The sequence below is a fragment of the Thermobia domestica genome, chromosome 3 (genome assembly GCF_964235325.1).
Source record: "Thermobia domestica chromosome 3, izTheDome1.hap1.1, whole genome shotgun sequence".
Taxonomy (NCBI): domain Eukaryota; kingdom Metazoa; phylum Arthropoda; class Insecta; order Zygentoma; family Lepismatidae; genus Thermobia; species Thermobia domestica.
In genome coordinates, this window is record NC_137456.1 from 178576807 (window position 1) to 178602176 (window position 25370).

General features: G+C 35.1%; 1 protein-coding gene across 2 annotated transcripts in view; it reads right to left on the reverse strand.

Annotated features, from left to right (window-relative positions):
* LOC145680885 (monocarboxylate transporter 1-like) overlaps nucleotides 1-25370 on the reverse strand; it is a 229929-nt gene that overhangs the window by 46279 nt on the left and 158280 nt on the right. For both annotated transcript variants that reach the window (XM_081752036.1, XM_081752035.1), the window contains 2 exons: nucleotides 7789-8631; nucleotides 256-447 (listed from right to left, as the gene is read on the reverse strand). In XM_081752036.1, coding sequence (XP_081608162.1) covers nucleotides 256-447; nucleotides 7789-8631 — 1035 coding nt within the window. The remainder of the gene's footprint in view (nucleotides 1-255; nucleotides 448-7788; nucleotides 8632-25370) is intronic.

The window sequence follows — 25370 nt, forward strand, 5'->3', positions numbered from 1 at the left end:
AAAATCACTTCGCATCGCCAGTGGATTGCCTTGAATTCATTGTGTGTGAATACTTTCCTCAAACTTGTGGTTCTTATGTCTTAGAAACACTCTGACTGCAGTTTCAAAAAGTAATTAATTTCAATGTTCCGTTTAAAGATACTAAAATATTTCCACAAATACCCAATATTCCTTCCAATATGCCTTCATTTATATTAATTAATAAATTCAAATTCTTATTAATTAATTAATTAACATATTTTAATTAATACATACCAACTAAAGGTCCCAAAACTAAGGCAATGATTCCATTGATTACCATATAAAGACTAAAAGCAGCAGGAAAATCTTTCAGTGGACAGTGTTCCGCAATGGTTAGTGAAATGTTAACGATCAGCGTTCCTCTCAGAAGTCCAATCATCGCAACCACTATGGCTGAAGGCATAAACTCACTTAATAACGTAAGAGCTGTGTAAGAGAAGTGTGAAGTAAGATTCTCTGATAAAGTTAAAGCGTAACAGGGTCACACGTATCAAAATATTCACATATAACTTAAAGGAGCTCACTCATAGAAACAAGCCAAATACATTTCCTATTTACACAACAAAGTTCGTAAGATTACCATCAGTGTAAGTAATACGAGATAATTAGATAATCACTTTTCTTAGTTTAATACATTACAATACTAAATATTAAGTGAAATAGAAAAAAAAAAGCTTTGTTCCATACTCAATAAACTACAGACAGCTTATTAAAACGCCTTCAAGCCTTACTTCACATGTATATACATTTAAATTATATTTTTCAAGCTGTTTCCAAGATATAATTCTCCTTTGTTGTATATATCACTAAAAATAATTTACTATTATTAAGCATTTTCCTAGTTTATTTTTGCTAGTTATTAGCTACCTTAATGATAATAATCCAACATATGTTTAGTAATAGATAGTATTATATATAGTTTATGATATACATCGATGAACACAATGAAGAATACCGAAGCATACAATGAAAAGTTTCACGAAATTTCATTTCAGTTCAAGCAAAGTTAAGGACAAATTAAAATTATATTATTTTTATTAATCATAGATTAAGCATGAAAGTAAGCAGAAAATAATCACCATACACACAAACTCTCGTGTTAGGTAAAAGCAGCAGCATGAACAGAATTTTATCAAGGTGGCTCTACCTCATATCCATTTAGGACAAGCATGATTTTCTATAGCTATTCAACTGAATGTAGCAAATGTTTATTTTTCCGGAACATCTTACTCAAAGGGGATTAAACCCTGAAATTCCCCTTACATGCACCACTGGTTAAGAGTATAAATCAGTTGATCAAACGAAAGATACGTAAGTTAATTCTGACTTATTGATTCTCTCCTGTTTGACTTCTCTAAACAACCTTCCTTTCTCATAAACCATCACACAATTCATTGTTTCGACATTAATGCAAAAGCAAATAACTTCCTGAGTTCAAAAATCAAAATAAGAATTCAAATAGTTCCATTCTGCTAATTTCCAAATCTTCTTATAAATATAGCTTTTAATTTTTATACATGCGCCACAGTGAAGCTATTGAAGTAATCCCTAATGCAGTAGCACTAACTTCATTGTACACTCGTTGACAAAATTTCAAAAATCCTGCAATACTATTCTTCTACAGTCGTTTGGAATATGTTCTCCAAAATTCAAAAGCATAGGCTTAAAATGATAAAACAAATTATTCATTTAAAATTCAGTTTTTCCGAAGTTAGTAATAAATAGCTTTGAGGAAAATCCCCTCTACGATGATACATTTATCGTCTCCAACTCCTGTTTGAATATAGGCAGATTTATGACTAAAAAAAAATAGAAAACGAGAATAGTCTCAGTCAAATAGACTAATTCTTCAAGCTTAAATAGCAAAAACTTCATTTATCGTCTCCAGTCCATTTCTCAGATCATTTTCATCCTGACCGACCATGACTGACGGCAAAATCGAATGAGAGAGAGAGAGAGAAAAAAAAACTTTCTCCCAAGCATAAAGTTAACGCAATTCTCCATACTTAAAAATTCTTAGCTTTCCACTAGAAGAATCAAATGAACATCGTACCCTTACCTGCAATCCTGATTTCTGACCGAAGTTGCAATTCAGGAAACCCGTTGGAAGGAATACACCTTCTTACAGGCTCGCAACCAGCCACAAAAGTTTGAAGTGGGGGAGCATAAATACTACGCTTAGAGAGGCACAAGTTTTTAAAAATATTAAACTGTTTCACATCAATAATTACTGAGATTTTGTATATGTGTCAACCATACTTTTAATTGCATGCCTTCCCTCAAGCCAAGCTGCATACTACAATAAAAACAATAATAATGGATGATTCAAATTCTTTTTTTTTTTTTTAACTCTACAAAAACTAACACGTCTGTAACGCGTAGAATTCTGAGAGACTTCCTATAATGAAGCTCCATTTATTGAAGTATATTGTAGGTAGCTCAGGATTTTAGTAGTGATTTAAAAAAAAAAAAAAAATTCTTTCGCTCTAAACATCAACAAACTCTTTCATTCTTAATACGCTCAAAGTAAATATGGAGGGTTCTTAATACTATCTTATTAATTAATGACTTAAAATAGTGATAGATTAAATTAAGTAAGTGTAATACTCTTTACTATTTAATTATTACTATTTAATTAATATAATCCAAGAAATCTATTTAAAACAAGAAAAATGATTTTAAAATAGGGGCCACCGCACTAAACGTTCTGCTTTCTACTTATTAAATTTAACGAAGTTATTTTGCAGTTATTACTCAAACGTTTATATATATATATATATATATATATATATATATATATATATATATATATATATATATATATATATATATATATATATATATATATAAATTATAATAGGCGTTTTCAGAAAACTTCGAAAATAACCTACCTGTAAGGTCAAACTACTTGTTTTCACTTAATATAACATGTGCCATATTGCAGGGTTGTTATTGTGTTTATTTATAAAAATGAGCAAAATACTATCAGTGACTTCTTTTTAAAAAAATAGTCTAAAAACACCTGAAGAATAAACTACCCCTTGTGGATATTTTCAGAAGAAACGACTCACAACATTATAGAGTTGTTTATGAAATACGGACCAAATTGGATGAGAAATTTTTGAGGAAACAGTCTGAAAACAAGAGTTAGATTTTTAAGTTTAGGGTCCTTTCACCATCGAGATTATATGACGTGGACCTGCAGCTTAACATGGAATCCTAACAACATGAGCCCTTGCCGTGAATCGAATCCGGGTCTCCCACGCCAACGGCGCCTAGTGAGACCCGGATGCCTTTGGTGTGGGAGACCTGGCTTCGATTCCCAGCGGAATCTCATGTGACAAAACTTATTCCCAAAATCAAACTATCCGTGGTGGATATCTTCAGAAGAAACTCCTTATGCTACATTATAGAGTTGACAGTGAAATGTTTATTTATCACATTTGAAGAAATTGGATTGATCAGCTTTTGATAAAATCGTCTGAGAAAACTCATCCTAAGACTAATTCGTTCATACTGGCTTTTCTATCTTAAATAACTTAAATTAGAAATACAAAATGCTGAGCAAAGCAGCGTTTATTTAAAAACAATAAATGTAACAGTTTCGTCAATTAACTGAACATATTGGTATCATCAGACTCTCTGTCTGATGAAGTCAATATGTTCAGTTAGTTGGCGGATCTGTTACACAATTATTATTTTTAAAGAAACGTTGTTTTGCTCAGCATTTTAAATTTCATCCTAAGAGTACACAGCCCCTTGTTTTTAAGAAGAAATAGCTGCAGAAGAATATTACAAGGTTGTTAGTTTTTCCTTCTCAAATATGAAGAAAACCGGCCGAGCAGTTTTTGAGGAAATCACCTGAATAAAATTCACCACAAAAGTAAACTACCCTTTGACGTTTCAGAAGAAACCGTTTAAACTACCTCATAGCGTTGTTAACGAAATATAGGCCTACTGTATGGGGCAATCCAAATGAAATTGACCAATTTCAAAGGTCAAAGGTTGCTGAAAAAATTTATTTATTTTTTTTTAATTCTTTACCTAAGATTGCACTTCATACAGGGAGTTGAAAACGGGTATTCATTTATTAATATTTAGCCGCGTAGGTTTGTTTGTGGCAGCCATTTTGTATAGGCGTGTATGTGTATTTTGCACTTTTCAGAGGATTTTGTTAAACGCTGTAACTTTTGGGGTTTTAAAGATAATAAGTTTAAACGGAAACCATGTGAAAGATAATGGAATGGACAACATTCTGTATTCTGTGCATATTAAGATGTACTTTAGAACATCGAGAAAGGCTGCTCTGAATATTGAGGTTGGAAAGCTAGAAATGGCCATTTTGGAATGTACTTGTTAAACGAAATAAATAAGACTCAATTCAATTCTTTGTCTATATAGAGACTAGATAGTAAACAACATCCCAAGCGAGTTTCAGATCTGAGAACCTTATACTTGATTTTTTGGAAGTTTTTAAACATTGTGAATTTTCGAAAATCGTGTATTTTCACCATCAAATATCTCAGGAAGGACACAAGTGAAAAATCCCAAATTTGCACAAAATAGACGATAGTTGTGTAGTAACAAGTAAAATTGCATCACTGAGATTGAGTAGTTTCTGAATTACAGCGATGTGAGATTCACGATTTTAAGAGCTGGACAGATGTGCAGGTTTTGTGTTGATATAATATCTCAGGCATACAATTAGTCTATGTTTCATCAGAAGAGGTGCAGTCAAACAGCAAGAAATTCGAGATTTGCTACTTGTAATAAAATTATCAATACCAAATTATAAGATTTTTACCTCTGACGCAAACACAAATCAGATGTTATGAATACTCACAATCAGATGAATTTACTGGTTACAGTACTTCAGTACTTCCAGAACATAGCATGTCATTTCCACCTAATGATACCGTAGCCTGTATTTATGACAAGAAATGGTGGATTGGGGGAATTGAAGACATCAGTCAAGAAAATAACGATCTTCTTGATAACTTTTTCCGCCCATGGGTCACAAGAACCTCTTTTAAACTATCTACGAAGACAAAGTGTGGGTGGCAATCACTAAGGTTCTCCGGAAACTCACACCCATAGAGTTTACAACTCCTACAGGTCGTACTTTCAATATCAGTGCCAAACTCTGTACACAAATCAGTCAACTATTTACCTCATTGATGTTTTAACGGCAACGCTATAGGCAGAAAAGAAATAACAGACGCGTTTCGTATTTTTTTTACAAGATATAATTCAAAATTATGCACACTTACTCATTTAACATTACTGTCGTGTTATTTTGAGTTTTGCTACGAAGTTTATATCTACGCTTCATGAAGCTTCATGATATTAAGTCCCAGTGAAGAAAAATCTTATAACTCAAAAACCACTCGAGTCGCAGTAATGCAATTTTACCCACTTATTCCTGCATAACTGTCGTCTATTTTGTCCAAATTTGATACTTTTCACTTGTGTCCTTCCTGAGATATTTGATGGTGAAAATACACGATTTTCGAAAATTCGCAATGTTTAAAAATTTCAAAAAAAAAAAAAATCAAGTATATGATTATCAAATATGAAACTTGTTTGGGACGTAGTCTATTATCTAGTCTCTATGTAGACTAAAAGTTGAAAGTGAGTCTTATTTATTTCGTATCAAAATTTACACTCATGTCCAAAACTATTGTCGCATGTCTATAAATATATTGTTGTAGGAATATAACTTGATAACGAATTCGCCCGATATTTCTTACAATCTTAGTATGTGTATAATCGGCAAAGACATGTATATAGCAAATTTCATGTCAAAAAAGCAGTAAATAAGAACATTAAAACGGAAATAAAACTTTCTTGTCCACTTAGCAACATTTTGTTTTATTCATTCTAATTTTCGTATTTATAATTCTTTTCCTATGAAATTTACTACAAATATACATTTCTCGATTATACACATAGTATCAGTATTAAAAGTGCCCTACAAAGTCGTTGTCAAATTATATTCTTACAAGAAGACAGTTATAGATATGCGGGAATCATTTTGCACATGAGTGTACATTCCAAAATGGCCATTTTTAGATTTCCAACCTCAATGTTCAGAGGTTCTTTTTTCAACGTCCTGAAATACGTCTCAATGTGCACAAAACACAGAACGTTGTCCATTCCATTATCTTTCATATGGTTTTGGTTTGATCTCATTATCTTTAAAACCTAAGAAGTTACAGCGTTTAATGGAATCCCCTGAAGTTCAAAATACGCTCAGGCGCTTATAAAAAATGGCTGCTACGACAAAACCTTCGCGGCAAAAAAATAAATGAAACCCGCTTTCAACTCCCTGAATGTGGTACAAACTTAGGTAAAAAATTAATTTAAGAAAAAAACTAAATTTTATCAGCAACCATCATTGGTCGATTTCATTCGGTTTGCCCCGTATATTTATCTCGTATGAACAAAATCATCAGAGTTTTGTGAAAATTTTTCGAAAAAAATCATACTCTCAAGAATAAATAACCCTATTGAAATTACCAAGGATAATTAATGAAATATTTATTTATGAAATAAGATCAAAGTGGCCTTAGTTGTATTTAAAAAGCTCATCCGAAAAAGCACCTCAAAAGTAAATTAACACTTGTGAAAATTTTTGAAAGAAATGACTTACATTGTATGTCTATTAATAAAATGGTTGTTTGTAAAATAAGAACAAAATTGTCTCAGCTGTTTTCAGACAATCGTCCAGAAAAACTGACCCCTTTTGGATATTTTCTAGAAAAATAACCTATGACGGTTTAAGGGTTGTTAATAGTATATTTATTGATTTATGAAATATAAACAAAATTGTTAGAGTTGTAGAGAAAATCGGAAATTTTAGTTTTCAACCTCCAGTAAACTGTCCCTATTTTAAGGGTAGGAGGAAACTTCAAAAAAATCTCTTAGAAATCCCGGAGAATCTTCGGAAAGCCTTAAGTTTTAAATCCAGTCAATACGTTGAATGGTATGGCCTTCAAGTGAGTGTATATACATCAAGAAGAACAAACGAATGATGAACAGAGAGATAAATATCCAAAATCACTTTTTCGGTATAGAGGGTCATGAAACATGAAACATATAACTTCAGCGCGGTGGCTCAGTGGTAGAGCGTTCACCTCCGGTGCTTGGGGTCCCTGGTTCGATCCCAGCTCGCGCCGTGTGGACTTTGTGGTGGACAAACATCGTGCTCGTGGGTTTTCTCGGGGTTCTCCCGTTTCCTCCCACTTTCTTCATTCCACCGTTTCACTCATTTCTCATTATCACCGTCTCCCTTAGCCTAACCGGCATAACCGTGGGACGTTAAACTTAAAGATTTCATTTCATTTTTCCTTTTAACTGTCTTCATTCACGTTTGGTTGCTTCTGCTTACTATCTATTACATTTCAAAATCCAACTTACCGAAATGTTTCAAGCTTGAAGGAAATTCTCACTTTCGTGTACATTGTTAAGTTACTCAATTAATCCGAAATTCCTTGTTAGTTGTTCGTTGTACCTTTTCCCTTTAAAGATAACCTATTTTCAATAAATGAAGTTATTTTATCGGTTTCAGATGGGGAAAGCAATTTAGCTAGGCCTCCTCATTTTAACAAAGTCACGGAAATAGTTCAAATCAATTGCATATTCTCAAAAGGATAAGGAAAGAACTGTATCAGTCAAAAGTTAATGTAGGTCTATAGTTAAATAAGACATAATTACTAATACCTAGATAGTATCATAGTTTGTAGTAATTGTTCAAATTAAACTTACCGGAACGAGCAAAAGCAGAAAAATAACATCCTAACATGAAAGACGTTCGCTTCTTTAATTTGAAATAATCTCCAATTGATGGTAATGTTAACCGAGAAATGACATCTGTTATTGCCATTATGGACAAACAAAGTGCTGTCTGTTTCTCTGTAAAATGTAATGATCTCAAGTAAAATGGCAAAATAACAAAGAAATTTACTTCTGATACAATTGAAAGTGACAATCCAAACACTATATTTACGTACGAGAGATCTTTTAATAACCACAAATCGAAGAACTCAGATACTCTAGATAGAACAGTGTTCATTCTTAACGATCTCCTAGTACTTCTTCTAGTTCGTTTACTAATTTCAGTCACTGCACTGTCAAAAGCAAGTATGCCACTACCAAAATTTACCGAAGTTCTTTGTTTTAGATTTCCATATGACACTGAATTTCTCAACAATGCGTTATCTGATTCGTTAGTCTCTTGTTCTCTCTCTTGATGATCATCAATTTGTTTAAAATTATCACTTGAAGTTTCGTCGGCATTAATAGGTGTCTTATTTTCAAGTAATACTGTCCCATTACCTTCATTCGGTTCTAGAGAAACGCGCTTCATATGCCATTCCACGGGATGGAAAAGCATTGCTCCAAGCACACTATTAAGGCATATCGCAGATAATACTAATACAGCTCCTCGAAAGCCATACTCATCAAGGAGCAATTGACACAATACTGGAAACACCATCAGACCAACTCCATTCCCAGCTAAAGAGACACCTGTAGCAAATCCTCTTCTTTTGAAGAAGTAACAATTCATTGCCATGAAAGCAGCTGGCATCACTATTCCCAATCCAACTCCTAGATAAAAGGAAAAGAAGTCACTAAATAAAGCGGTACTGGAGTTCATAATGGCAGTTTGTAAGATATTTAGCTAGAAAAGTCGTTGTCCACTATCTGTTATAGTGCTCTTATAATCCATTCTAGTAATTTTCCTTATTTGAATAGCGCTACCACTGTATAAGTATAGTTCATTGTTCACATACGTATAATTTGATTGTTTGAACAATATTCACAAATTTATATATTTACTTGAAGAATGAATGAATAGTCTGTTTTGTAATCTTAATAACTTACCAAAATATAATGAAAGGTTAGAGTATTCATTAAGCTTGTATTAAACTGCCTCATATGATATTAATTTAGCTTACCGTTAGGTAGGTTAACTAATGCTGAACACTATTATTGCACAGATACCCCTTTGGTTTTGAGATAGTAGGTGTTTCTAATACGTTGTAAGTAAGAAATGAACCTCAACGAAATAATTGAAATTGTTGCTACAATTTTTCATTTTAGTACTCATTGCACTGCTTCGATGACTCTATCAGACATGTTTTTTCAGCTTAACATCCTTATTAAGAATTAATTTAGAAGATATCTAACCAAGAGAAAGGGATCTGTCTCTACTCTCATCTTATTCTCCATCCACTTACTGTTCAGTTGCCTCTGAAGCAATTGATGCTCAACACAGAGAAAAAAAGGCAAGAAACTACTCTATTCATGGTTCTAGCATGGTTTATATTAAGTCAATCGTGCAAAGAAAGCAAATTGTCATTATAATCTATTTTTCGGAAGTGATAAAGAACAAGCATAAGAGATTCCCCAACTGCTGTATGCCTCTATGTCTTCTCTTCTGTGGTATTTCTGAGACATTTTTTTATTTTTGTTTTTTGTACCAACATTATTATTATTATTATTATTATTATTATTATTATTTTTATTATTATTATTATTATTATTATTATTATGGTCTAGTAGTAGTAGTAGTAGTAGTAGTAGTAGTAGTAGTAGTAGTAGTAGTAGTAGTAGAAGTACTAGTAGTAGTATTTGATGCATCTGAGGCTCATTTTAGGTTTGTATTAACGAAACTGTATTGTCAACAGTATCTACTAGTATAGGCATAGTAAGATTTCCACGTAAGTAGTTGAATTCCTGAAAGCAAGGTCCAAATCAATATTCTTCGCTATTTGTATCGTATGTGCATATGTAAGCGTATGTGGGTATGTGTGAGTGTATACGAAGAATGTAAAGGGGTTCAGATTTGCCAGTGGGACTTGTTTGCTTTGACTCACGCTAATGGTTTTATTCAACGTCTGCTGCTATTCAAGTGTCTCAAACAGTGTTGTGTTTATTCAATGTTTAGATCTGTATTTTTTGTATATGAGTGACGTTCGATAGAGATTTTATCGATATTTCTATTAAAGAATTAAGAGGCACAATATTGAATATCCGATCTGCCAGGGGAACTCGTCAAATCTCTTGAGATGCAGTAATTTGCTCTGGGACCTGCTGGATACTATGGATCTGAACTTAGCAAGTAGATGGAGGTATGTAGGTGAGATTTCGTGAACTAACTTATAGCTTGATAAAGAATTTTAGCATTTGCTGCTTAAATTCAAACTTTGCCTTTTATTTAGATTAAAAATAATTTATGAGGCATACGCTTTATAATACTATGATCTTTTCCAGTCTAAAAGAAGATAGGCTGCCTTTAGGTAAATAATAATCTATTCTATAACTGTTCATCTCAATTGATAAATAAATTTTAAGCTATTGGAGGTAGGAAGTTGCTACTTTACTGAGACGAGGTTCAGCCATTTATACTTTTTGGCAGCAGAATAAGTTTCAGGACCTAACACGTCCTCAATAAGAGGTACACAAAATGCTACTCAGCTCTCTGCGTAGACGCTAGAAGAGGAACGATCTCTTATCCGATTGCAAAATTGTATGGTACTATTATGATGACAATGCAGCATTTGCCTAAACAGTACTGAAATTACTTGATAGTCACGTGAGTGTGTAAGATGAGTAAAGGAGCGGGCGTCCTCGTACGACAGCAAAGAACATCCTGTATATAATTGAAGATGTTGTATTGTAACATTTCTCCAAGAAAGGAAAAAACATTAGCTTGGACATTGAAACAGCTGATCACTCATTTAAACATACAGTTGGCTATTATGAATTATGTTAGTAGCTCAGGTTCAATGTAAGGTAGTTCTTCATTTGTTCATTAAAAATTAGCAACATCACCTATGTATTGTGGTCGAATGACCACTACCGATTTGCGTCAGAACAGAAGAAAAGGAATGAACGACGGATCTAGTAAAATTTAATGGTGGTTTGTTAAGTTAAACAGGGAATATGTTACTAAATTGTGCGTTTTAGAGTTGACATAATGATCCGTTCATAAAGTAGTGTGGAATAATATCGCTTGAAATGTGGTGGTAAATTTTTTGTGAGTGATTTGATGTAGTATATTCGGCGGAGGCTGTAAGTATATTTAAAATTTTAACCAATATCTTTTGCCCCATTTTGGACCAATGATACTTCGTTTCCAGGGAATATGTTCCATCAGGTCGCACATAACTATTCTTTTGTAATATTAAATTCAAGTTTAGAGATTATTAAGTATAAAGTTTTGGTATTAAATTGGAAATTTGTGTAAATTACTATTTTGATAGATATGTTAAACAGGAATTTTAGGGCGTTGAAACGTGGAACTGTGCATACTACCCCATCAGGAAGTCGCGGTCGGAAAGAGGGATTGCCGCAGTCGACGATGGTGGGCCGCCGGAGGCAGCCGGCACCCGTCCGCGGCGGCATGACGATCTACTTTTTCAAAGTTGCCAACCTTTTGCCCAGGCGGCAAGCGGTCGAAAATCGTAAAATAAAATGCCCTTTGCTGACTCTTTGCCTACTGTTGCCTACCAGAGTCGGCAAAACAGTCGGAAAGGCCTGTTTCCGACCCTCTGCCGACTCCTTATGTTGGCCTCTTTTCGACGGCGGCGCCGACGCATTTAATGGTGATTTCCGGCTGTTTGCCGACTGCTCGGCAAGGCAAATATTCGTCACGGTCGAAAATCACGGTAAAAGAGACATGTGTCCGGCACCGGCAATCCGACTGCGGCATCTGGTCGGTATGGACAAATTGTCCGACTGTAGGCGGCTGGATCCTGATGGGGTACTATTTAAAAGTATTGAAAGGGAAAACTATTATTTTTCATGTTGTTACGTCATATTATCTATTACATTTATTCGGTTGTTACTATTTTTATTTGTTACATTTATTCATGAATAGATTGTTAGTGTTATTGAAATTTATCGAATATTTCTTGAGAATTGGATTCTTGCCTATAATTCCGCATCAAAGGGAATATGTTTCGAACCCTTTCAAAGATAGCAGTTTACCCGTTTCGGTGCATTGCTGCTACATATACTGTAAATATATAGTTACCTTTTCTTCTGTTCTCTTTAATAAACTTTGATGTGTGAAGGAATTAAATCCGTGGAATTTAGGCAAACAAACTCTGATTAAATTTGAAATTGTAAGCTGTGATAAAAATTATTTATATTTGGTTTAGGCAGTTAATTAGAGAAGAAAAGAAATGAGCAATTATAATGTGAATAGAGGGTTACGAGTTAACCAATTAAGGCGTGCTTTTGCACCTTATGTTCCTATCGCAGACCCGCCTCTTATTTTTTCTATGACGACGATGAAGGGGAGGGGAGAGAAAGGCTGAAGGCTGGAGCAAACAACTCGTTGTCTTTCACTCGCCGACCTTTACAGCCACATCGGAATGAACCAGTGTTGCGACCTCCTATACTTTGCAATTTTCAAAAGCAATTTTCTCAAAGCATATTTAGTTCTTTAGAAAACCAAATTAATGAATTACCGGAGATAGAAGGAAAGGATGGGTTATTAGTTTGTAATTTCCTGTTAATTGTTAATTGTTAAGGAAATAGCTCCTGTTGAAGTCATTTTGGTATCAAGTCTACAAAAATGTAGGAAACAAGCTTAAGAGGAATTACAACGCTTACATACCGTTACTACAGATTGGCAACATATTTGCCATTCTCTTTTGGTTTGTGACTCCTTTAGTAAATACTGAATTTATGAAATTGGTGTTATATAGAGTTACTCCGGAAGTTGAGAATTTGTTAATTTTATACAAGAGAAGTTTAGTACTCTGGATATTCTAGAAATTGAAATGTGTGAGGAAGAAATATGTAAAATGATTTGTAATTTGGTAACTCCAGAAATTAGAAATTTATTAATTTTGAGCATTCCGAAAACAATACATGAGTATTTAGATTTTGCTGAAAGTTTTGAAATTAATGAGAAATATAGTCAGGATTATAAAAAGGTTATAAGGAAGGACACTATGCCTTATCCAAGATTTAAAGCCCTTCTTAGGAGTATTAACACTCGCCAAACTTCGGAGAATAGAACTTTTGCGCATAAAAGAAACTTTTCAAGATCGAATTATACTTTAGGATTCCATAGTGCTTCCAGCTCTTCTAAGGAAGACGGTAATGATGGAACTTTATTACAGTTGCCTCTTTGTATTTGTCACACGTTGTATCCCTGCATAATTGATACGGGTTCTAGTTTAAATTTCATTGAAGAAAAAGTACTAGAAGCAACACGAACAAAATGTCAACCTATAGTGAAACAAGTTAATTATTCAGTAACTATTATGCACGATAAGGATTTATTGGTGCGCGAATTAGTGCAAATTATGTTTTTAATTAATGGTGTGTGGTTTTCGGCCTGGTTTGGTGTGGTGAAACATCCTAAACTTAAACTGTTAATTGGAATAAACTTTATCCGTGATAACTTTGCGCATATTAATGTTAATGCCCAAAAACTGGTTTGAAAAGGTTAATCTTAAAATTGGATTGAAACCTTTAGATTGGGAATCTGGTGTTAAGTGCAGTAAGCTGTGCGATTATTCATATATTTTCAGGTCTGTCTGGAATGCCCCTAGGCAACAAAGCGCCAAAGCTTGGGAGTCCTACGGAGGTTCCAGACCTGATTTTCAAGAACAATATCCATCTGTACAATCAACAACACAAAATTCTCGACAGTCAAGGAGTCTTGGAAAGAAGAAATGCCAGTCCACCAGTGACGGAGGATGGAAGAAGAGAGGAGAGAGAGAGAGTCCAAGAGGAAACTACATGCATGGGAATGGTGAGGCCAGAAAGATCGACGGAGCATGGGAATGTGGAAGTACCAGCTGGTTCCAGAGTTTTCAATCCTACATAAAAGGATATATCAACGGAGGAGGCAGAAAGAAAATCAAAAGGTATTAATGATTTTGAAAATATTGCTAATGAAAAATTAATTGATTGTGTGAAAAATTTACCTAGCGAATTCCAAGATGTTATTACTGAAAGGTTAGGACAAGTTAAGGATTATATGTATGAAACTCAGTTAACTGACCCGTCACCTAGCATAACCTTATTCATTTTCTAAGCATAAATTGAAAGAACTCAATCAATACATAGATCAATTAATAGAATCTGGGGTAGGAGGAGCTTCATAAAGTTCATATATTTCTCCTTGTTTCCTCGTAACAAACAAGTATAATTCTGAAAGGCTTGTCATAAATACGAATCTCTCAACCGGAAGTTGCTATTGACAGCTTATCCAACACCTAATTTAGAAAGTATTATTTCTAATATTGGACGTCATAATCTGTATTGAATGGTCGACTTGAAAAGTTCTTTCTTTCAAGTGAACATTAAGCCATAATGTAGGAAAATAACTGCCTTTGCGACTCCTAATAGGTTACTACAAAAGGTTGAGCTCAGTGGCGTAGCAGCTGCCCCCGCAACCCCTGCAGTGCGGGGGGGCCCGAGGTATAGGGGGCCTCGAAGCCTTGCGATGAATAAAGATTTAAAGAAGTAGAACTTCAACCTTACTTCTGTCGGCTTTACAACTAGGGCTCCTTCTCTGTACTTTGCGGGGGGCCCGCAAAAGTATGCTACGCCACTGGTTGAGCTCCCAATGGGACTCGCTGTGAACCCATTTATTCGCTCTAGCTTAATGTATAAAATCTTTGGAGATTTAGAGGGCGACTATTTAGACATTTATTGTGACGATTTGATTATTCACACGGATTCCGTGGAAAAACATTAAGAAATATTAGAAGAAGCACTTAAACGCCTTAGAGAATGGGGGATTACTATCAGTCCTCATAAAGCTAAAATTTTAAAATTAAAAATTAAAATCTTGGGATATGAATTTAGTAATGGGGAAATTAAAATTGATGAAGAAAGAATAAATGTAATTAGAGATATGCCTAAATCAAAGAATAAAAGAGCTTTAAAGAAGATGTTAGGATTTCTAAATTATTAGTTCAGATTTCTGAAAGATTACACTGAATTTTAGCTCCTTTGAATGCAAAGAGCTCTCCCTCAGTAATATTTTCCAGAAGTTCATCCTCCTTCTTTCCCCAGACAAATGGAAAAGAAGTCATAATTAATCATGTTCTTAAAGTGCCAGATATGGATGCCCCCTTCGCAATCCATTTTGATGCTTCGCCCAAAAATGATGGGGCCATGTTAAGTCAATATGATGGAGAAGGTAAACTTAAACCTGTTTATTTTCTGAGTAAACGAATACCTCCATCAGATTGGTCAAAGAGTATTTTCGATCTGGAATTAAGGAGTTTAGTTTATGCTCTTGATAAATTCTATTTGTATTTGCATAAGAAGTTCACTGTTTACTGTGACAATTCGGCCTTAGTCTGGATTCTTCGAAATCATAAGCGTCAAAAGAAATATGGTTCCCTTATGGAAAAGGTTAGTAAATATCAGTTTGATGTAATTTATTTACGCAGTGGGCGCAATAATTGGGCTGATTATATTTCACGAATTAATAATTATGATTTCACCCTTCCTTCGAAAGAAATTATGGAAATTGAAAAAGTAGATGGAAAAGATGTACATTTAAATTTTGTTAATTTTTGGAGAAATCCATTTTTCATAGAACTTTGAGTGAGCATCAGCGAGAGGATCCATATTTGCGTACTATTATCCACGAAATTGAGAGGGTAAGATAAAACACCCTCATTTAATTAAAGATAGAGTATTAATAAAGAAAACAAAGTGTAAGCAATATGGTGGATTAAGAGCGGTAATTCCTGACTCACTTAAATATAGTATTATTAAATGTCATCACGAAGACCCTGTGGACGGTGGTCATAGTGGTTTTCAGAGGACAATGGCTAAGGTGGCTAGTAGATACACCTGTAAAAATTTATTTCGAAATATTCGAGAGTTAGTACAAAAATGCCAAATCTGTCACTTTTGTAAGGATAGAAATACCACTCAGTATGGTACTTACTACTCACATAAGGAAAGATATGCGAACAATTCCGTATACCTAGATATAATGGGGCCATGGCCATATAATGGGGCATATTAATGTCTACGGCCTATTTTTGAGTGACAAAAATAATTGAGGCAATTATTTATATATTTTTAAAATTTACAGTAAGCATTCCATTTTATTCTTTATTGGAAAATTTTGGAAACATAAGATATAGTTTCAGTTGTAATTTTTCTGTTATACAGTACGTAAGCCAATACTTGAGGTCCACAATGTCAAAGTTCAACCTAGCCATAATATTCATCGGGAAAAAGTTCAGTTGTATTATAATTATTATATCCATTATAATTATTATGGATTATAATTATTATGACCTCGACTTAAATCGCAAAAGGTCAGCCACGATTTCTTCCCAGGACTGCTCCAAACATATTAGGTGAAAACAAGCTTATTAGCGCATCTACTAATTCTAATGCGAAAGAGTGTCATTTTATATTGTCTTGTTTATATTACATGAGTGAAATAAATTACGAATATATCATATTTCTTCAAATCCAGAAGAATGTAATATTATCATTATACAGGGTGGCCAAGATAAAAGAGTTCCCATGTCTTATAACTCATTTATTGTAAATACAGATTACAGAATAGTAAATTATTATGGTCACTAACAGCCGCTCGACATCAAATGACTCTGCTCAAGCGCCGCACTAATGTTAAAAAATAAGAACACTCAGAAAGCTGCAAATTTCACGTTCCGTATCACACGGGGCTCTTTTATTTTGGCCATTCTGTATAATGTGAAAAGGAATTTCTAGAATAATTTGTTCCAAAAATGATTTTAAATATGATGTATTTTTATCGCACTTGTTTAGTTGTACTAGTTAGTATTAAATAATAGCTCATTATTATACTGTACATACTTGTAGTTTATCATTTAAAACTACTGTTATGTTTGATTTCCATTGACATTATATTCTAACGTTATGTTCTTTACTATTTTATCTTATCTTTTTCTGTTTATGAGTTGTGAATAACATCACCAACGCATTCACACATTAGATACATCAGTATAATGCTAATCACGTTAATCATTAATACGATTATAATCACACGTAAGAATGATTCTGAACATGCTTCAGTTTGTTTCGGAGTATAACTGGAGAAGAATATGTTGTGTAAACCACTCTTAGTTGTTAATATACAGAAAATAGACATTTCATTTAGAAGATTAAACTCCAGTAAATGTCAAGTGTTAAATGTTAACTTTCCTTGAACAATATAAAATGAATTTCCTTGATGAGCAGGTCTTGGATTCGATTTTTCCTGAAAACACAATGCCATGAGCTAGCCGTGAAACATTAGCTTTTCTAGAATAGAAAACCAGAGCAGCGGCGACAGATTATTATGTGTCGTCCTTTGTTCGCTGTAATACAGTAACACCATGCCTCCTATGGCAATAGAAAAAAATGACCTAAATGTTTTATGATGTATTGAAACGAAATAGATGTATTGTTTTACATTTTCATATTTCATAATATACCTATTTTGACAAAAGTTTCATATTTAGCAAAAATCTTCATATTTCTTCATATTCTGCATATGTTGTATGTCTAATCTGATCTCTAACTTCGTTGAACTCAGTGACTTGTATTACTATGTAGGATAAGCGCATTTTCCCTTCTCCAAACGGAAGGCGAGGTTAATCTATCTCCTACTAGTATCTACTAGTGGAGGGATTTCTCTAGCCGACAAGCAACTCCAGTGTTGGCACCGCAGCGTTTTAAAGGGAGGTAGCATTCCCCTTTGGACCCTTGTGAACCTGCCCCCCCCCTCTCGGTACAAACGATTTCCGCATATCAATAAAAAGTACTTCGTTTATACCGGTTTGTACTGCAAATATTTTTGTTTGTACTGTAATGCAGCATGAGAAATTAAGAAAACAATGTGGAGGGCCAAGTTGACGCAGCCCCCCACAATGTCCTAGGATCGATTTAATTGGCTCATTTGAAAGATTTTCATTTGTACCAGATTATACCGTAATTTGTTTCGTTTGTACCGTCTTGGATTATGAAAAATTAACGAAACAGAATGGGGACCCAAGTCAAGCAGGCCCTCAAATTAGGACGTAATACACCGGGTACACATGAATTTTGTATGTGATATGAAAGTACTTGGCCACAATGAGCTTTAGTTTAACCATAATAAATTATGAAAAATTAATAAAACAAAATTCGGGGGGCTGTGTGAACCTGGACCCCCACCACGTTGTATACACGACTCCAAAAGTGCATTACCACCTGCAATTCTCGTTTTCCTGCAATAGCAGGCACCCCAAAAAGCTCGGCGGTTGGGTTGGTTCCGAATTCGAAAGGCGCTGGACCAAACCTCAATTTTGTAATAAATATATCAGTGTGGCAGACTGCAAATGAGGGAATAAAACAAATTGTTAAAAATGACAATAATATTATCATGACGGAGATGGATGACATCAAAAGTTACAAAATGATCTTACTTAAGCAGTTCAAAAAAGATGAATGGCAAAAGACACATATCAGAGGAAAACATTTCTCTCCTCACCTCCCAAAAAAAGAATCTCATAAAAAAGAAAAAGTTACATAAAGTTACGTAAGTTTTAATATAAAAGACCCACTCTATATTGTGAAAGTTGACACCCGAAAGGCAAGAACAACTGAGCCAAAGTCAATAAAATTGTGCACAGATATTGTAAACGTAAAAGGAGGGAATACGAGTTTCGTATTTTTCTGGAAGTAACGGTTCGGTGGGGCACTAACCCCTCCAAACCTTTGATCACGAAATATCAAAAGTGCTAGTAACCGTATCTGTGATGTGTGTAAAGGACATGAAGAATGTGCAACGAAACTTTATGTGTGGACAAAAAAATAAATAAATATTGTTTTTTTTTTATTTTCCGCGGAAAAACGGTTTTAGAGGGAAAAATTCCCACACAAAATTTTAGAGTTGACGCCCGAAAGGCAGAAGAAAAAATGAAATCTTTCAGTTTTACGTCTCACGGTTATGCCGGTTAGGCTAAAGGAAACAGACGTTGATGATGAGTAATGAATGAAATGGTGGAATGAAGAAAGTGGGAGGAAACGGGACAACCCCGAGAAAACCCACGCACACGGTGTTTGTCCACCACAAAGTTCACTTGGCGGGGGCTGGGATCGAACCCAGGACCCCAAGCACCAGAGGTGAATGCTCTACCACTGAGCCACGGCGGCCCCTGAAAACCAGAAGTAAACCGAAGTGAATAAAAATTTTCACAGATATTGAATACGTAAAATGAGGATACGAATGTCGTATTTCCCTGGAAAAAACGGCCGCGTGGGGCACGGACCCCTCCAAACATTTGACCACGAAAAATAAAAGTTCTTGTAACAATATGTCAAATGTGTGTATAGGACATGAAGAATTGCAACGAAACTTTGTGTATGAACAATAGGAAAAAAATGAAAGAATACGTTTTCTTAATGTTCTGCAGGAAAACGGTTTTAGGGGGGCAAATGAACCCACCCCAAAAGTTTGAAATTTGACGCCGAAAAAGCAAGAAGAAGTGAACCGAAGTGAATGAAATTTTTCACACATATTGTGAAAATAAAATGTGGGAATTCTAGTTCCGTATTTCCTGAAAAAAACTGTTAGGTGGGGCACAGACCACTCCAAACATTTGCTCAGGAAATATCAAAAGTGCTAGTAACAGTATATCAGATTTGTGTAAAGGACATGAAGAATTCCAATGAAACTTTATGTACGGGCAATACGCAAAAAAAAAAAAAAATGGAGAAGGGTTTTCCTGCGGAAAAACGGTTTTAGGGGCAAAAGCTCTCACACAAAATTATGAAAGTTGACGCCGGGAAGGCAAAAAGAAGTGAACCGAAGTGAATCAAATTGTGCACGGACATTGTAGATATAAAATGAGGGAATATGGGTTTGCTATTTTCCTGAAAAAAATGGAGTGGGTGCGGCACAGACCCTCCCTAACGTTTGATCACAAAATATCAAAAGTGCTAGTATGTCAGATGTGTGTCAAGGACATGAAAAATTGCAACATAACTTTGTGTATGGATAATACGCAAAAAGTAAACGAATACGGGTTTTTCTAAGTTCTGCGGGAAAACGGTTTTAGGGGGCAAAAGCTCCCACCCTAAATTTGGAAAGTTGAACTCGAAAGGCAAACAGAAGTGAATCGAAAAAAAATGAAAGGAAATCTTTAAGTTTTACGTCCCACGGCTATGCCGGTTAGGCTAAAGGAGACGGTGATGATGAGTAATGAATGAAATGGTAGAATGAAGAAAGTGGGAGGAAACGGGAGAACCCCGAGAAAACCCACGCACATGGTGTTTGTCCACCACAAAGTTCACTTGGCGGGGGCTGGGATCCAACCCGGGACCCCAAGCACCAGAGGTGAACGCTCTACCACTGAGCCACCGCGGCCCCAAGAAGTGAATCGAAGTGAGTGCAAATGTGAACATATATTGTAGACATAAAATAAGGATAAGGGTTTCATATTTTCCTGGAGAAAATATTCGTGTGGGGCACGGACCCTTCCAAACCTTTGATTACAAAAAATTAAAATGCTAATAACAGTATGTAGAAAGTGTATAAGGGACATGAAGAATTGCAATGAAACTTATTGTATGGATAATACGCCAGAAATAAAGCAATACGGGTTCTTTTATATTCTGTTGAAAAATGGTATTAGGGGGCAAAAGCTCCCACACAAAATTTTGAAAATTGACGCCCGAAAGGCAAAAAGAAGTGAACCGAAGTGAATGAATTTCTACACAGATATTGTAGACGGTAAAATGAGGGAATACGGTTTTCTATTTTCCTGGAAAACAGGGTTGGGTGCTGCATGGACCCCTCCAAACCTGTGATCACGAAATATTAAAAGTGCTACCAACAGTATGTCAGATGTGTGCAAACAACTTGAAGAATTCCAACATAACTTTGTGTATTAACAATACGCAGAAAAATGAATACTTTTTTTTGTTCTGCGGAAAAACGGTTTCAGAGGCAAAAGCCACCACCCGAAATTTTGAAAGTTGACGTCCGAAAGGCAAGAAGAAGTGAGCCGAAGTGAATGAAATTTTGCACAGATATTGCAGACGTGAAATGAGGGTACGAGTTTCGTACTTTCCTGGGAAAAACAGTAGGGTGGTGCACAGACCCCTCCAAACCTTTGATCCCGAAAAATCAAAAGTAATAATAACAGTATGTCAGATGTGTGTAAAGGAAATAAAGAATTGCAACATAACTTTGTGTATGGACAATACGCAGAAAGTAAATGAATACGGGTTTTATTATGTTCTGCGGGAAAACGGTTTTTGGGGGGCAAAACCTCCCAAACAAAAGTTTGAATGTTGACTCCCGAAAGGCAAAAAGAAGTGAACCGAAGGGAATGAATTTGTGCACAGATATTGTAGACATAAAGTGAGTGAATACGGGTTTCGTATTTTCCTTTAGAAATCGGTTGGGTGGGGCACCGATCCCTCCAAAGCTTTGATCACAAAAAATGAAAAATGCTAGTAACAATATGTTAGATGTGTGTAAAAGACATGAAGAATTGCAACAAAACTTTCTGTGTGGACAAAAAATAAAGAATATGTTTTTCTTTTTTGCGGAAAGACGGTTTTAGGGGCAAAAGAACCCAAAACCAAAATTTTGAAAGTTGACGCGCGAAAGGTAAGAAGAAGTGAACTGAAGTGAATGAAATTTGGACAGATATTGTAGACACAAAATTAGGGAATAAGTTTCCTTATTTTCCTGGAAAAAACGGCCAGGTGGAGCATGGATTCCTCCAAACCCTTCATCACGAAATGTCAAAATATCTAGTAACAGTATATCAGATGCGTGTAACGGACATGAAGAATTGCATCAAACTGCGTGTATGGGTTGAGTTGAGTTGATTTTAGTTTAGCGTCCCTTTCAGCAGCGAGGCTATATGAGACGTGGACCTACTGATTAACGTGGAATCCGAACCACATGAGCTCCCGCCGGGAATCGAACCCGGGTCTCCCACGCCAAAGGCGCGTACGCTAACCGCTTAGCCACGGAGGAGCTCTGCGAGTATGGGCAATACGCAAAAAATAAACGAATACATTTTTTTAATTTTGGTTAAAAAAGGTTTTGGTTGGCAAAAGCCCCCGTCTACAATTTTGGAATTTGACCCCAAAAGACAAGAAGAAGTGGACCGAAGTGAATGAAATGTCCACTAATATTGTAGAGGTAAAGTGAGGGAATACGTGTTTCGTATTTTCCTGAAAGAAAAAAAAATGTGAGTGAACCGAGGCTTTGAGTCGCGGGAGAAGTGGACCGAAGCGAAAGCAATTGTATGTAGATATTGGATATGTAAAATATGGCCTCTCGTGTTTAACAAATGTCGTGTCTCCATCCGATTTCTTCAAATTTGGCAGATCAAGTAACAGCAAACACAAACAGTATAGCGTATTTTATAGTATTTCAGGAGGCACCTTTAACCCTTCCAATGCTTTTTCAGCATAAAGAAAAACACGTGTCGATTTATTTCCAGTTTGCTATTGGTATGCCAAATTTGAAGCAAAACGGATAGGAACACTTGAGAAACACGAGAGCCCTTATTTTACATATAATGTCTACACACAATTTGATTTGCTTGGGTCCACTCCTTTCTGAGCTATTACGGTAATATTTCCTTTCTTTTTGGGATGGGACCTAGGCCCCAACAATGTTTTTCCGCAAAAATTAAAACACGTTTCATATACTGTTTTGCAAATAGTCCCTTTACGAAGTTTCGTTCCAATTCTCCATATTCTTTAGGAACTTTTGCGTATGCTTATTTGCACTTTTGATATTCCGTAATCAACGGTTTAGAAGGTCCGTGCCTCACTCAACCGGTTTTCCCAGGAAAATACAAAACCCAATTATCTCGTTTTTCGTCTACAATATCTGCGCACAATTTCATTTAATTCGGTGCACTTCTTCTTGCATTTTGGGCCTCAAATTTCAAAATTTGGGATGGGGGCTTTTCCCCCCTAAAACCGTTTTTTCGCAGAAAATAAAAGAAAAACCGTATTCGTTTATTTTTTGCGTATTGTCCCTACACAATGTGTCGTTCCAATTCGTCATGTCCTTCAAACACTTCTGTTATTAGCAGTTTTGATATTTCATGATCAAAGTTCTGGAGGTGTGTGTGTCCCACCTAAACGGTTTTCTTTTTTTTTCCTCAGGAAAATGAGAAAAACGTATTCCCTCATTTTATGTCGACAATATCTGTGCAGAATTTCATTCAGTTCGGTTCATTTCCTCTGGCCTTCCGGGCCTTAACTTTCAAAATTTTGGGTGATAGCTTTTGCCCCCTGAAATCGTTTCTCAGCACAAAATAAAAAAACCGTGTGCCTTTATTTTTTGGTATGTTGTTCATACACAAAGTTTCGTTGCAATTCTTTGTGTCCTTTACACACATTTGTCATATTGCTATTATCACTTTCGATATTTCGTGATGAAAGTTTTGGAGGGATCCGGTCCCCACCTAACCGTTTTTTCCAGGAAAATACGAAACACGTGTTCCCTCATTTTATATCTGCAATATGTGTGTAAAATTTCGTTTACTTCGGTTTCCTTGGTTTTTGCCTTTGGGGCGTCAACTTTGAAAATTGTGGGTGGGGTCTCTTGCCCCTCAAAACCCTTTTCTCCGCAGAAAATAAGAAACACGGATTCGTTTATTTCATGTATAGTATCTACCTTCCAAATTTTATCAAGATCGGAGTGTTACACTTCAGAAGTGTTGCTTGTTAATAATAATATTTCTCTAAAATTTTATGAACAAATAGAGGGAATTAAAGCAAAAAATTGGGATCAATTGGAACTTCTGCTCCTACCAACATTGAAAGAAATGACAGCACAAGTATTTAGATGCAAGGTAGACATAAAATTTAGAACTGATTTTTAACTATATTTCTGTCATGATTTTAATGCAGACTTCGAAGTTCTTAAATGCTAATTAAGTCAGGATTTCACATCCAAATTAAGTTGCAACATAATAATTCTTGTTAGAAAACCCGAATCGGCAATGCGAATTTAAGATTAGCCGATAATTTAGATAGCATGGGAAAAAGGTGAAGAGTGTAACCTAAGTGTGCTGCCAAGTGAGTTGCGAGGCGGTTTAATAAATTGGATGTCTTCTACTCGGCAGAGTCCACTTCAACCGTTTAATTTTGTTTTAAAACAAAATATTTTTGTCATGAGTTACATTTAGGGATGAGCACGAGACGAATCGAGACAGGATTTTCCTGACAAAATTCGAGTCGAGACATGGCACTTCCAATAGAGAAATATACATTTTTCGAGTCGAGACATCACTTTTACAGCACATTTTCGAGAAGAGACAGCCACAAATCTTGTCTCGTGCGCATCCCTAGTTATATTAGCACACACTACATGAATGACAATTTATATTATGATAGAATATACTATGAGCTTTAATAGAAAAAGTGTAGACATTCGATAATTATTTTATGTAGTAAGATTTCAATAGATTCAGTGCTTGATCGTGCCGTGTATGAAGTTATGAATTAGGAATTGGTTTCAACAGGCGCGGATCCAAGAGGAATTTTATAGGAGATAGGGATACAGCCCCCCCCCCCCCATGACGCTCAGGTGTACACTGGATAGAGTGGGTTTCAATCCTACTTTATTTACAATGGGTAAAGTTGGAAACTATGGTTTAGTCCATCGTTTCCCAACCTTTTTCAACTTGCGGCACACTTCAGGGTAACTTGAATTCTCGCGGCACACATATTATTATTATTATTATGATTATTATTATTATGATTATTATTATTATTATTATTATTATTATTATTATTATTATTATTATTATTATTTGAAAATATAAAATACTGTGGTATTTTTTTCTGATTACTGACAACCTTCTCACAGAGAAGAAAGCTAGACCACTGTTTTTTCCCCGTGGTAAATCATTATGCTTATTTTTCATTTTAATTTAAAAATAGAAAACAATTACAATCAGATATAGGGCTCAAGTTGTTAAAAATACACTTTTTTTTCGAAAACTGTATCCAACCTTTCATTAAGAAGGAGGATCACTAAATAACGAACGAACAAACGAATCTCTTTTACTTTTAAAACACAAATATAGGTAATTCGCATGCATGTTTACTTTGCCGGAAGGATTGAATAATATTTTAAAATTTCAAGTTACGAAATAGTCTACAACAATAAAGAAGCTATAATGGTCATAACAATGATAACAAATACTTTTTTTTCAAAATTAGAAATGTACAGAAAAATGTTCTACAGAAAAGTAACACAGTATGAAACTTTAAATTTTAGATTCATAGTAGTAATTTGAAATACAAATATACCTTTTTCTGTATGTCTTGCAATTTGATTGCTATAG